Here is a 13,188-nt window from a genome sequence, read left to right as displayed (position 1 = left end):
CTTTTTTTTTAAAATAAAAAGAGAATAAAATTAGGTACAGAAAAAAAAAAAAAGAGTGGTTATTTAGAATGAAAAATGAATGTGAGTAGAGAGGGGCCCATGCAGTGAAGGATCCTGAAACTTAAGCTTGGTTAGCTTCATGCTAAGTGGGTTCTTAGAGCCACTATGGATCCTGTTTATGAATGAGGTACCTTCCTATCTGGGGTTTCTCTAACTGAACCTTGAACTTAACTGCCTTCCCTTCCTGCCATCCTGCTGCGCGGACCTCCCTGGCAAGTCTTGCTGTTTCACCCTCTTGTGTTACCGTGCTCCTCTCCTTGAAAGCTTTATCGTGTCTGTGACTTAAGTATTTTTGCATTAATATTTGTCTAGCCGAGGATTCTTAAAAAAAAAAAAAACCCACGAGACCTAGGATTGTGTCTGGGTTGTGTTGTATTTTGCGCATGGTTCTAGTTCCAAGGCCTATTAATTAAGTGCCTGGTCCCTAGCTGGAACCCAAATACTTACTGAATGAATGAATTTGTGAAGAAGGATGCTAGGAAGAATAGATTTGTGGGTCTTGTACCCCAAAGAGAAATTCCACTGGGTAGGGCCAGCTTAAGGGCATTTGGGTCAGCTGTGTTCAAAATGAGGCTTGTCAGCAGCAGAGTCTGCTCTTAGATTTGAAAAATTTGTTTAAGCTTTGCCATTCAAAATTTCACCTTAAATGGACTGACATCAGCCTTGTATTCAGCCTAGAGATACCTTTGGGAGCCTTCACCTGCAGCCTCAAGAGGCCCCATATGCCCGTGTAGATACAAGAAAGACACTTTGAATCAAGCAAGTGATTTTGGAGACAGTCCTCATTTGAGGTCTATAGCTCTGTTCCTCTCATTAGGTGAAAATTGGCTTCTTCACTCCAGTACCTTCAGTTACAGGTGGTTCTGCTCTAATGTGATGAAGTGGGTTGCCATTTCCTTCTCCAAATATGATGTACACATTCCTGTAGAAACTTCCCTTTGGTAAGGATTGAGCTGAAAGGAGAACAGGGAGAGCTATTGTCCCTTTGCAGAAGGGTGTCTTTCGGTGGGTGCAGGAGTAGGCCCAGCTGGGAGGGGTTGGTCAGGGGAGGGGAACTGAGACCAGGCCCTCTGCTTTTCAAGGTCACCTGGTCTTCTTAACTGTCCCCATACAGGCCAAGCCATCCTCTGCCTCCATGCTTGACTCATGCTGTCCCAAAACAGTCCAGAATGTTCCTCTAGGCTTACTCTCTGATGGTATCTCAAGCCAAGCTCTAGCTTTTCCTTGCCTGAAGGGAGGAAACACATGGCTGTGACCACCCGTGTTAACTTTGATCTTCTTGGTGCTCCAACAGTCGTGCAGACCAAGGAAGCTCCTCTCATGATGCTGAACCGTGTCCTGCCTTGTGTTAGGTAACCCTCTCACGTGTCCCCAGCTACTGTGTAGATGCCTTGAAGCCAGGAAACCGGCTGTACTTCTTTGATGTCCCAGCAGTATCACACCATGTTTGACTCATTTGGGGTTGATACCTCATTCTTTCACTCCTCAACTGGTTCACTAAATAATAACTGCTGGGTCAGTGGCAAGGGAAGCAGACATGAAAGCTGCGGTCTTTCCCTCCAAAATGTCCCAGTCTGGTGGAAGAGCCTTCATGACTGGCTGCTTAACTGGTTATTTTCTGTCAGTTTCGAGTGACTTCTAAGGAACTGAGCATGGGGGAGATAAGCTATGTGTCTGGTGTCTCCTGAGTCCTATCTTTCATTGTGGTTTCATTCTTTCATTTTGAGTGGAGTCTAAACTTTGGGAACATGCTCATAGTATCAATTACATATGTAACATTCTGAATTCAAATATGAGGGAAGAATAGGAGCCCATAAATACTGTTATTCAAAGTTCATGAGGTCAGACACTGCTGTGCTAAATAGATACTTTTATATGTGGAGGTGACTGTTTTATGATGGAAAGTCACTAACAGACAAGACTTTTATTAAACCTTATGACGACAATGTGTTGTTGATATAACCAAGCATTTTTGCTTCTTCCTGTTTAGGAAATTATACAGTTTTGGCTCTCAAAGGGTGTTGATGGCTTTAGTTTCGATGCTCTTCAATTTCTTCTAGAAGCAAAGCATCTGAGAGATGAGGCCCAAGTGAATAAGACTCAAATCCCGGTAAAGTTTTAAACATATTAATATACATATACATGGTTTTAATATATATTGTAAAATAAGTATATATTTATAAATATATATGTACTTTTATTTTTTTCTTTTCTGAAAATGTTGAGTATTTTTTTTTAGCCTGAGACACCACTTACCAGAGGTGAGTTCTGTTCTGCCTATAGGAAGCGCTTTGAATCATTTTCTTTAGGAAACAGGAGTTTCAAATGCATGCGACTAGATATTTCCTTCTACTGGTTCCCTCCAGAGTGATCTTTAAAGATCACTTTCTGAGGGCATGGACAGTGTGGACTCCACCGAGGGCCATAACTTTGTGATTTTCGTGACTCACTCAAGCTCAAGGGAGGTGGCTTAAATTCCCCAGGTGCTTTTGCAGTCATTAAAGGACACGTAGGCAGAAGGGAAAGGAAATAACAACTAGCTTCAGTTGTATGCTATGTGCTCTTTCCATTTAACTCTCTCAACATCTTGTAAGGTTTCAAGATCCCCATTTAGCAAATCTTAGAGAAATTAATTTATCAGGGTGACACAAGTGATTACCAACCAAGCCTATCTGCAACAGAATTTGGGCTTTTTGTGCTTTCATACCAGTGGTTCTCAACCTTCCTCCTTCCCATGTCACACATGAGACAGAGTAATAATCACATGCCACTCTCATTCCTGTAGTTGACCACCATTCTATAGTCAGTCTGTTTTCAGTGGCCAAGTAGATAGCAGTCCTAAAATGCATTTCAAAATAACAGATTAGTATATTTATACAAGAGTATGTCAAAATGAATTAATAGTGACACATAGCAATATGGGTCAATCTTAGTGATATAATGTGTAGCAAAAAAACCTAAATTATGTACAACATGATGCTCTTTTTAGAAAGTAAAATTAAATTCATATGGTTATCAACTTGATAATCTTATCTGAGTAATAAAGGGAAGCTCGCCATTCATGGGCTAATTATGAGACCATGTCATGAACCAATATTATGATTAAGCCATTTTTTCTTTTTTGGCACATGATTTCCAGTAGAAAGGGAAAAATGAAGGGGAAAAAAAGGTTGTGTGTTAGCCAGCTGTCCCAAAGATAAGCACTTATACTTGGAGAAGAAATTCCAGAATAACCTTGCTAATTATAATATGTCAGAAGATAGGCATATGCTTCCACTGAAGACAAATGACCAGAACAATGGATTTTGTGTACTACTCAAGAAGAACTTAAAGGACATGTAACTTCCAAAGATATTGGAGACTTCAAAAAACTTCACTTGATCTAGCAAGAGAAAATCACTTATAAAAACAGGGTCCACTGAATGGATGGCAACTCTTGGACTGTCTAGCCTGTCCATGTCCTAACCCAGGACTTATAACCTGAGCTTGGATTAGACATAATCTTTTACTTTGATTCTAGAAGATTATTATAGCCCTTGAAAAGCACAAAATCAGTATCAGGAAAAATTATTGAAACCCTGAGAAAGTATAAGAATAAAGGACAAAAGTGGTAAAAAAACAAATTTAAATGCATGGTATTAATAATTTTGTGAGCAGATAAAGTACAATGTAATAATGTACTCTAATCATTAAGATAATTTGTTTGCCTTTAAAAATGTGGAGCATTTGGGACAATAAGATGTTTAGGAGGATTTTGTTAAATACATTTGTAATCAATGTTTAGCTGTTTGGTAAAATTTAACTTGTTTACTAGATTTACAGTTAATAAGCACAAAATGAAACATTAGTATTATTGAGTGTTCTCTGTGAACAAAATCCCTTGAGCAGTGGAAGCCTTAGGACCATCTCTAAGCATGAGTGTTTTGGTCTGAGCCCTTTGAAGAGACAGTCCACATGAGGCCGCTATGGGCATTTGACATGTGACATTATGGTAACCATGCTGTCCTGTTTTCAAAGGACATGGTCACTCACTACTCGCAGCTGTACCATGACTTCACCACCACACAGGTGGGAATGCACGACATTGTCCGCAGCTTCCGGCAGACCATGAATCAATACAGCAGGGAGCCAGGGAGATACAGGTAACCACAGGCACAGCGTGTGATCTACACTTTATCCCTCACAATCACACATTCTCAAGAGGTTCCAGTTATAATTTAACAAATCGCGTAATTACAGTGCATCATAACTTGGTTATGCTAGGGCCTGGTATAGTCTCTCATGTTGCTTAACTTTGCTGATTTAGTTTCCTCTTTTGTAAAACGATGCTAGTCACAATACTTATTTATAGGACTTTTGTGAAAATTAATTAAAAGATAATATATTATCTAAAGGTTAGTCTTTTATTATTTGCCCTGTTAGCATGCAAATGTTCCAGCTAAGGTGTTAACAGATCACAATGGTTAGGAACACAACTTTGGAATCAGGTGGGCCTGAGGTGGAGTCCTCAGGCATAATAGCTATGCCACCTTGAGCTGGCGTAAGGTTAGTTAACCTAAGTCTCAGTTTTCTCATCAACTAAAAAGTGGTAACTGACACCCATATAAGGTTGTTGTGAGATTACATGAGATGTCTGTGAAGCACTTAAAACAATGCCTGGCACATAATAAACACTCAGTGAACTTAACTCTTGTATTGTTTATATTGATTACTCAATAGAATCAATGGAAAAGGAGTTCAAGAAACTTCTCCTTGAAGTAGGTCCTCTGGTAACTGTCCCCGTTTTACAGATGAGGAGACTGAGACACTGGGCACACAGTAATGGTCACACAGGCAGTGATCACAGAGATGAGATTGGAACAGAAACACCCCAGCTCCAGTTACTGTGTACTTATCCATTCAATGTAATGTCTCAAATAGCTAAAGCCAGCATTGATGTGGGTCATTTCAGGCAAATATGTGTTCCCTGAAGAGTGTCTGCTTTTCAACAACTGATAGTGCACCCCAATAATAAAGTGAGACTTTACAGGGATTCAAATATAAGGGGAAGTTTTTTGGGTGAGCCCCCCCCCCCGCCCCTTACCTTATATGCAGACATATACTGTATGTTCTAAGTGGAGTGATGAGAATTGCTAAAGGAAAGTCTTCCTGGAAGTTACTGAGTTTCATTTAGATTTAGAAAGAAAAGAACAGTATTGATTGAGATCCAAATGTATTTCTTTTAGACATGACTTAGTATTAGGCTAGTCTTTCGGTTTAATATGTTGAGAAATTGCTAGTTGACCCAGCATGCCGTTTCTTGTTCGTCTGGCTTAGTTCTGCTTCCTTAGCAAGCCCTGGCTGACATGGTTAAATAGTGTGCATTCATTCCCATCCTGTCCACGAGGCATAGCATCTGCAAAGCGCTTTCCCAGTCTCCTCACAGACCCTGATGACACTGTACTTCTCACTGTTACAGGTTCATGGGGACTGAAGCCCATGGAGAGAGCATCACCAAGACCATGGTGTACTATGGGTTGCCTTTTATCCAAGAAGCAGATTTTCCATTCAACAGTTACCTCAGTAAACTAGACAAGCCTTCTGGCAACAGTGTGTTTGAGGTTATCACATCCTGGATGGAAAACATGCCAGAAGGAAAATGGCCTAATTGGATGGTAAGTCCTTATGCCCAGCTCAGCACAGGGTGCTGGCGTGCTCACTGCATAGTCACCTCTGAAACAAGGGAGCACATGGCTATAAGTGACCTTCCCCTTCCCCTCAGTTTGTGATGGTTTAGTGAGCTGGGCCCCTCCCAGCTCCTGACCAGGTTCTTGTCATTCTTCACTCTTTTCCTTCTGGTTCTCAGATCAGATAATCTCAACTGATCTGTCCCATTTGCTGATTCCTTGGCTAGTTCAAATCTGTCCAGCCCTTCCAGTGAACTTTTCATTTACTGTACTTTTCAACTAAAATTTCGATTTGGTTCATTCTCATGATTTCTCTTTATTGATAGTATCTATCTGTTTCATACTTCTAAGGAATTCTGTAGATATGGTTTACATTTTTGAACACACATATACGAGTGGAGTTAAAGTCGTTACCCACTAAGGCCATACTTCCCTGGTTCTTTGCATGTCTTGTATTCTTTTATTGGTTGTTGAAAACTGGATGTTTCAGTGTAGAAATTTTGGAAATTACATTCTCCCCTTCCCCAGTGTTTGTTTCTTCACTGACTTTTGGGGATTAATTCTGTAAAAATCTGTGTTATTTGTCGTTTGCAGCCACTGAAGTCTCTGCTTGGTCACTAATGATTGTTAAGATTCCTTAAATGCCTTGAATCAGTAAGTCTCCCAGCATTTGCTGAGGGGCTGTTAGTGGAGCGGGGGAGGGAGGGATGCTTTCAACACTCCTGCAGGCAGCTGTAACTTTGCCTTGGTCTCTACTCTCTCCTTGCTAGAGCTTCAGGGTTGGCCAACAGGGAGAGATCAGTTTCCCTGGGCACCTGTGCATGTGTGCAGGCTTCTAGATTCCAGGAAAACGTCAGAGCTTTTCAAAGCCCATTATGGTCATCTCATTTCCAACTTTTAAGTTTTTCTGGTCAGTCTCTGTTTGGCCCAGGTTGGTAACCCCACCTCTGGCAAGTAATCAATTGTTTTTGGCAAATGCCTTCCAGATAAGATGATTTGCATACTCAGCTCTGAGTCAGAGCAGATAAAGGAAAAAATCCATCCAAAAGTGAGCTGCTAAAAAGGTTAAATAGACAGTTCTTTAGAGGTGGAGCTTTTGATGAACTTTAACCCTATTCTGGTCCTCCAGAGCTTACTAGGCTGTTGGTTTTTACAGTTACTGTTGGTTTTCAAGGCTGTCTTGAATCTGAGGGGAGGGGCATGAGGTTAGGGCCAGTTAAAATGGCACAAATCTTACTGTTCTTACTAAGACCCAGCTGTTCTTCTTGAATACTCCTTGGATTGCTTGTAAGCCTTTCATTTCCAAGTTCCGAAAAAGTAGATTTTTTTTTTTTTTTTTTTGCGAGCATTCTCCTTGCTTTCATGTTAAGAGATTTTGGTGGTCCTTATTCCACCATTCCAGAAGTGCCCCTGTATACAAATTTTATAATGGAGTTTTAGCACTTGTTTTTTTCATATGCTGAAAGTCTCAGATATCACTGGCCTGTGAGATGCCCTGATCTCTGTACAGTGCTGATCTTCATTTCAGTTCTGAAAAAGGAAAGTGCTCTGGGTCCAGAAGACTTGAGAAATCAGAGTTCCTTGTCAGATGCTTTTGCGATAATGAAAAGAATGAACAGTGGCAAACTTTAACCTAATTTTCTGGCCATAAAAATAGAAAAATACTTTACAATGGTCTATAGAAAGGTAATTGTAAAGAGAGTTTTAGTAGATCTAAAGAAAAAAAGGCAAACTTCCTTTTTTTGCTGAATTATAACAACTAAGTTCCTATTTTTAGACTTAAGTTCAAAGGCTGGTTTTGTGTTATAACCCTGACCTGAATAAATGATGCAGTTTCTCAGAGCGTGTGTCATCATTTGTGAAATGGAGATAATAGTACCCAACAGGACTGCAGTGAAGGGGTAAATAAAATATAATGTAGGTGTGAAAGTACTTGTAGACAGGAAAGTGCCATGCTTGACTTATGGAAAGGTTTGTTAAAACGTGATTAGAACATTTAAGAAAGAAATGGGCCTTCCCTGGTGGCTCAGTTGGTAGAGTCCCCCTGCAAGGCAGGAGACCCAGGTTCAGTCCCTGGGTCCAGAAGATCCCCTTGGAGAAGGAAATGGCAACCCACTTCAGTATTCTTGCCTGGGAAATCCCATGAACAGAGGATCTTGGTGGGCTATAGTCTATGGGATTGCAAGAGTCAGACACGACTCAGCGACTAAACCACCAACAAAGAAATATATTAAATAGAAAACCCTGTAAAAATTTTCTTATAGATTTTTAAAAAATAAAAGTTGATTTAACTTTAAATTTGTTTTGAAAAGTTCAAAAATCTCACACATATACAGGGACACATAAGAAGGCCTCTTCTCACCCCTGTCCCTCCCCCTCTCACCCGTTCTTCCCCCTCACCTCTGTCCCTCCCCCTCTCACCCCATCCTTCCCCCTCACCTCTGTCCCTCCCCCTCTCACCCCATCCTTCCCCCTCACCTCTGTCCCTCCCCCTCTCACCCCATCCTTCCCCCTCACCTCTGTCCCACCCCTGTCCCTCCCCATCTCACCTCTGTCCCTCCACGTCTCACCCCTGTTCTTCCCCCTCACCTCCGTACCACCCGTCCCTCCCCGTCTCACCCCTGTCCTTCCATCTCACACCCCTGTCCCCTCCACCTGTTCCCTCCTCAGGGGGAAACATATTTCCTTTCCTGTCAGTATTCTCTTATCCAAATGTGTGAAAATATTAATAGGTACTCTGATAAATTCCATCTTATTTGCAATACAATCATGAAGTAAAGGGTTACCACCATCTTGTTGATCACAATTTTACAGCCAAGGAGCAGGGTTAGGGCTCAAATTCATGTTTGCTGATACAAGGTACCCATGGTTAACCACGTTTTTCTGCCTGGTGAACTTTTTGTGAAACGGTAAATCTTCCAGATAACTCTATATAGAGCACTTAAAAAAAAAAGTATCTGCCTTTCAGACTGGTGGACCAGACAATGTCCGGCTGACTTCTCGTCTGGGAGAGAAATATGTCAACATCATGAACATGCTTGTTTTCACACTGCCTGGAACTCCCATAACTTACTATGGGGAAGAAATAGGAATGAGAAACATTTTAGCTGCAAATCTCAACGAAACCTATGATGTTGTAAGTTAATATAACTTAACCATGCACCACACCTCATTTTTTTGCCAGATCAAAGAATTTACTATTTCTATTCTGCTACCAAAATCATGATTACTTAGCTTTTGTTTCTTACTGTTAGGCAGTGAGAATTTTTCAGGTTTCTTGCTTGGAAGGCTTGTCAAAAATGCTGCTCCCTGAGCCACACAAGTGAGTTTTTCACACAGAGCCCAGCATCTGCATTTCAAAGATATTTTCTAGCCAATTCTCAGGTGAACTAAGATTTAAGAAGCCCTGTTTTGAGTTTGGAATATTATTCATTGCCTTCTACCTGAAACATGGAGTTAAGAACACCAGTTATAGTGCTTGTCTGTATTGCTAGATCTGGCTTGGCCATAGCACAAAGATTCTTCCTTTTATGTTAACAAGTGTTATGTACAACCTTAGGCCTGAGTAGTTTAAATTTTATTTTTGTTTGAGGGTATGGATTTCACAATTATGTTGCTGAGCAGGTAAATGATCCTGAACCTGTAATCTGTATGGTTAGCTTTCAATTGTGAGATCCAATTTCCCTACTATTTGGTCAAAATGAAACCTTTTCTATTTAAGCCCCTAAATTTTTGTGTGTACTCATGCAATAACCAGGCTAAAAAGGATATAATCTAGGCTTACTTGTACATGGCTGTATACTTGAAGTCACCATTGCTGTATCACAGTAGAATGAGTCTGTAAATGGCACGTTTTGAAATCCCACATTATTCATTTTTAGGGAAAACCAGCAAAGATTCCAAGCATATATTGATGTTCAGTTAGTAGTTTATTCACACTCAAGATGTCATTAACTGTTTTCCAATTAAAGTGTAAAGCTGGTTTTTTTAAGTACTGAATGTTAAAAGCCTTTTCCTTATGAATGCTAATAAATTTGAGTACTAGCTGAGAAATTAGGGAATTAAATACTTACTACTAATAAATCATGGCCAAATTACATTTCTTTTAATAACCAGATAACTGTTTTTTTCTTTATGGTTTTGACATAGGGTACTCTTTTCTCAAAGTCACCAATGCAGTGGGACAATAGCTCAAATGCTGGTTTTTCTGAAGGCAATCATACCTGGTTACCCACCAGTTCAGATTACCATACTGTGAATGTTGATGTAAGTATCCATGAAAATTTTATGCTGACTCCAGAAACAGGAAATGAGTTTCTGTTGCTGACAATATACACTCACCTTGAGTTGTCTAAAACCTTAACTGGTGTTCTTTAAATCAATCATATAGGCTTCTTTTGTAGTTTTCATTTTTAAGGAGTTTGCAAGTCATGTTTTTGTGAAAATACAAAGTGGTGCACAAGCATTAGCAGATGGTATACAACTCATCATTGGACTGATTCTGAGGTATGAAATATTAAGGATATTTAATGGCGGTCTTTCAGCAAGCCAGCTATCCTTTCTCCTTTCCTGTCTCTCCAAAGAAGAAAGGAAAGTAGATCGATCAATCTAGGGTAAGATTCTTGAGAGCAAGGCTGTTTACCTACAGAAACTAAAGATGTGAATTATCCCTAGAAGTAGCTGCCCTGGAAAAGCATACCCTCCAGCTTTTGCCTTTACTGTTTTCTGTTCTCATGGTGATTGAGTCTGCCAAGTTCAGCAAACAAATTTCTTAAACAGGAATGCATTAATTCCAGCAAAGAGCCAAACACATTTCCTCAGATCAGAAAAATGTGAAATAGTTTCAGGTGTTTTCATGGGAAAACACACTCTAAATTACCTAAGTGGAAGAGAAATTATTGGCGTCACGTGAGGATACAAGTTTTATAGCATCTACTAAGTATTTTGAAAACATTCCCCAGATTATTCTGACACAGAACTTCAAGTAAACCCTCTTGTTCCCACAACTTACGGCTCCAAGCACCACAGGGATAAATTTGTAGGTAGGTCCGTGAGACACAAAATCTGTATTTTAACATTTGTGTTTTGGATTAAGTGTACTTACTGATTTTCACCATGTCCAAATGTCCAGAATATTCCCATAGGCCAATTTGAATCTGATATGTAACAAATCTTACGTAAAAATGTACACCAGCACAGATGGAAAAATGTAAACGCAAATTACAGTAATGGTCAGATTAGTCAAGTCTTTAAAATGATCATGAGTCATGCTTGGGGGGATGTTATATCATAATCAGGGTGACCAAAAGTCTCAGGGAATGCCATTTTAATAAAACACCTCCATAAGAGCCCTAGAATAAGGTGAGAATTTAATTTATAGAAGACAGAAAGTAAAATTAAGATTACAGAGAAACAAGAGCACACAAACCAGTCTAAAATATTACACAGGAGGAAACAGCACAGACGGGTACAGGTGAGAGCACTGCAGGAATGTTCCTGCACCGCCGTAACTGGCTGCCCAAGAATCTGCCTGAGGAGAAAAACCCAGGGCCTGACTGGTGATCAGACCTTCGCTGAATGAGCAGAGCGAGGCCTGAAATGGCGGTAACCTTCTACAAGCGCCGAAGAAAGAAAAGCAGCAGCAAACCCAGTTCTAGTGATGTCCCTGGGAGGACTCACTGAGGAATGATCTCAGGAATAAGAGCTCTCACTCCTCAATTCACAGAGGCCTTAAAAGGAGGGCAGGACCCTAGGTATGATTACTATTGAGCAGGAAAAGAACCCCCACACCCCCAAAGACAAACCAGACCTACCTCCAACATGGTTTTTTGCAGTTACTAGAGACAGGCAACTGAAGACAGGCAAACATGGAGTATCAAATACAAAAGTAAATGAATCACCAAAAATCACACATTTGAGAACAATTAAGACCATGAGAGGCACTAAGAAAACACTAAAGAAAGCAAAGAATAAATAATGACATAAGACTTCATTACTAATAAAATCACCCCTTCCCTGGTAGGTTTATTTTTCGTAGTCCCTTAACTCTCTTAAAGAAGTGATTTGATATCTTAGAAATGTAAAAATATTGTCAAAATAAACAATAAAATAGAGATTCTAATCACTGTGCTAGGAAACTGATGCAAGATTTTATCCCAGGGTGTACTATAAAAAGGCAAAGAAGTTTTTTTTTAAACACAACATGATTGTATTTTAATACACAATCAAAATAAAAAACACCATAAATGAAATGATGGCAAATGGATGGCAATAAAATATAGTATTTATTTGTAAATGATTAACATCCTTGGTCATAAAAGAGTTGTTAGAACCAGTTACAAAGATACTGATATTCCAAGAGAAATGAAAAAGAAAAAGGCAAAGAGGTTAACAGTATAAAGAGAAAATTTTTGATATGTGGAGAATAAATCTAGGAATTCCAACATATAACAAAAAGTGAGTTCTAGAAAAGAACAGACGAATAAAGAGAAAACCACAAAAATACACAGAAAGAAATCAAACTTGAAAACAGATTGCCTGAGAAAAGGACTAAAAATTGAACTGGCATCAGCTTTCTCAACTGGATACTAAAACACATTAGAATGTTACCTTCACAGTTGTAATCGAAACTTGATTCTAAATCAAGAATCCTATATCCATTTAAACTGGCATTCAAGAGTAAAAATGGAAAAACAAGGACAGAAATTTTACCATGTATAGCCAGTTTCTGAAAGAGAAATTGGGGACTCCAACAAAACCAAAAGGAATCTAAAAGGAAGATATGATGTATAAAATACAGTGAGGAAAGGAATCAGCAAAACTTAAGGATGAATAATTTTTGATATATAATGTAAAATAAGGTATTCTGGAGTAAAAATGCTAGTGATATATTTCTATATGGGAAGTAGTGGCAGGGAAGGGGTGTATGTGAGAGCAAGTGAGTGAGCACATATGCGTGGGAGCTAATGCACTTTAGAAGGATGGAGACAGAGTAACTCACTCTAGAGTTGAGCTGTCCAGTAACCACCAATCACCGTGGTAACTAAAATTAAACAGAATTAAAAGTTCAGTTCCTGTGTTACACAAGCAACATTTCAAGTGCTCAGTAGCTAGTGGCTACCACATTGTACAGCACAGATACAGAGCTTTCACCACTGCAGGAAGTTATACTGAACAGCACTGCTGTGTTAAGAAAAATGTTTTTAAATGGTCATTACAGTTTTAAGGGTAACCATTAGAAGAACAGACATAAATGATAATTTTCAAAGGATATTAGAAGGAAAAAAAGTACATAAAGCCAAGTGATCCAATATAAAAGAAAGAAGATAAAACAATAGTGCAACTAAAATAAAAGATGAAATAAGGCTACAGGATTATGTCTAAACATATGGTAATCACAGATATAAATGGCTTAAATTCACCTATTAAAAGATAAAAACTCTTGGATTAGAAAACAAAGACA

The 13,188-nt window shown here is 39.3% G+C and overlaps 1 protein-coding gene across 1 annotated transcript in view; it reads left to right on the top strand.

Annotated features, from left to right (window-relative positions):
- Nucleotides 1-13,188, top strand: part of SLC3A1 (solute carrier family 3 member 1) — a 37,175-nt gene that overhangs the window by 20,549 nt on the left and 3,438 nt on the right. The window contains exons 5-9 of the mRNA XM_081591914.1: nucleotides 2,051-2,170; nucleotides 4,078-4,202; nucleotides 5,519-5,714; nucleotides 8,695-8,862; nucleotides 9,876-9,992. Of these exons, the coding sequence (XP_081448040.1) occupies nucleotides 2,051-2,170; nucleotides 4,078-4,202; nucleotides 5,519-5,714; nucleotides 8,695-8,862; nucleotides 9,876-9,992 (726 nt within the window). The remainder of the gene's footprint in view (nucleotides 1-2,050; nucleotides 2,171-4,077; nucleotides 4,203-5,518; nucleotides 5,715-8,694; nucleotides 8,863-9,875; nucleotides 9,993-13,188) is intronic.

Source organism: Giraffa tippelskirchi, chromosome 4 (genome assembly GCF_054371585.1).
Source record: "Giraffa tippelskirchi isolate mGirTip1 chromosome 4, T2T-mGirTip1v1.2.pri, whole genome shotgun sequence".
NCBI lineage: Eukaryota > Metazoa > Chordata > Mammalia > Artiodactyla > Giraffidae > Giraffa > Giraffa tippelskirchi.
This window is presented reverse-complemented; position numbering and strand designations above follow the sequence as displayed.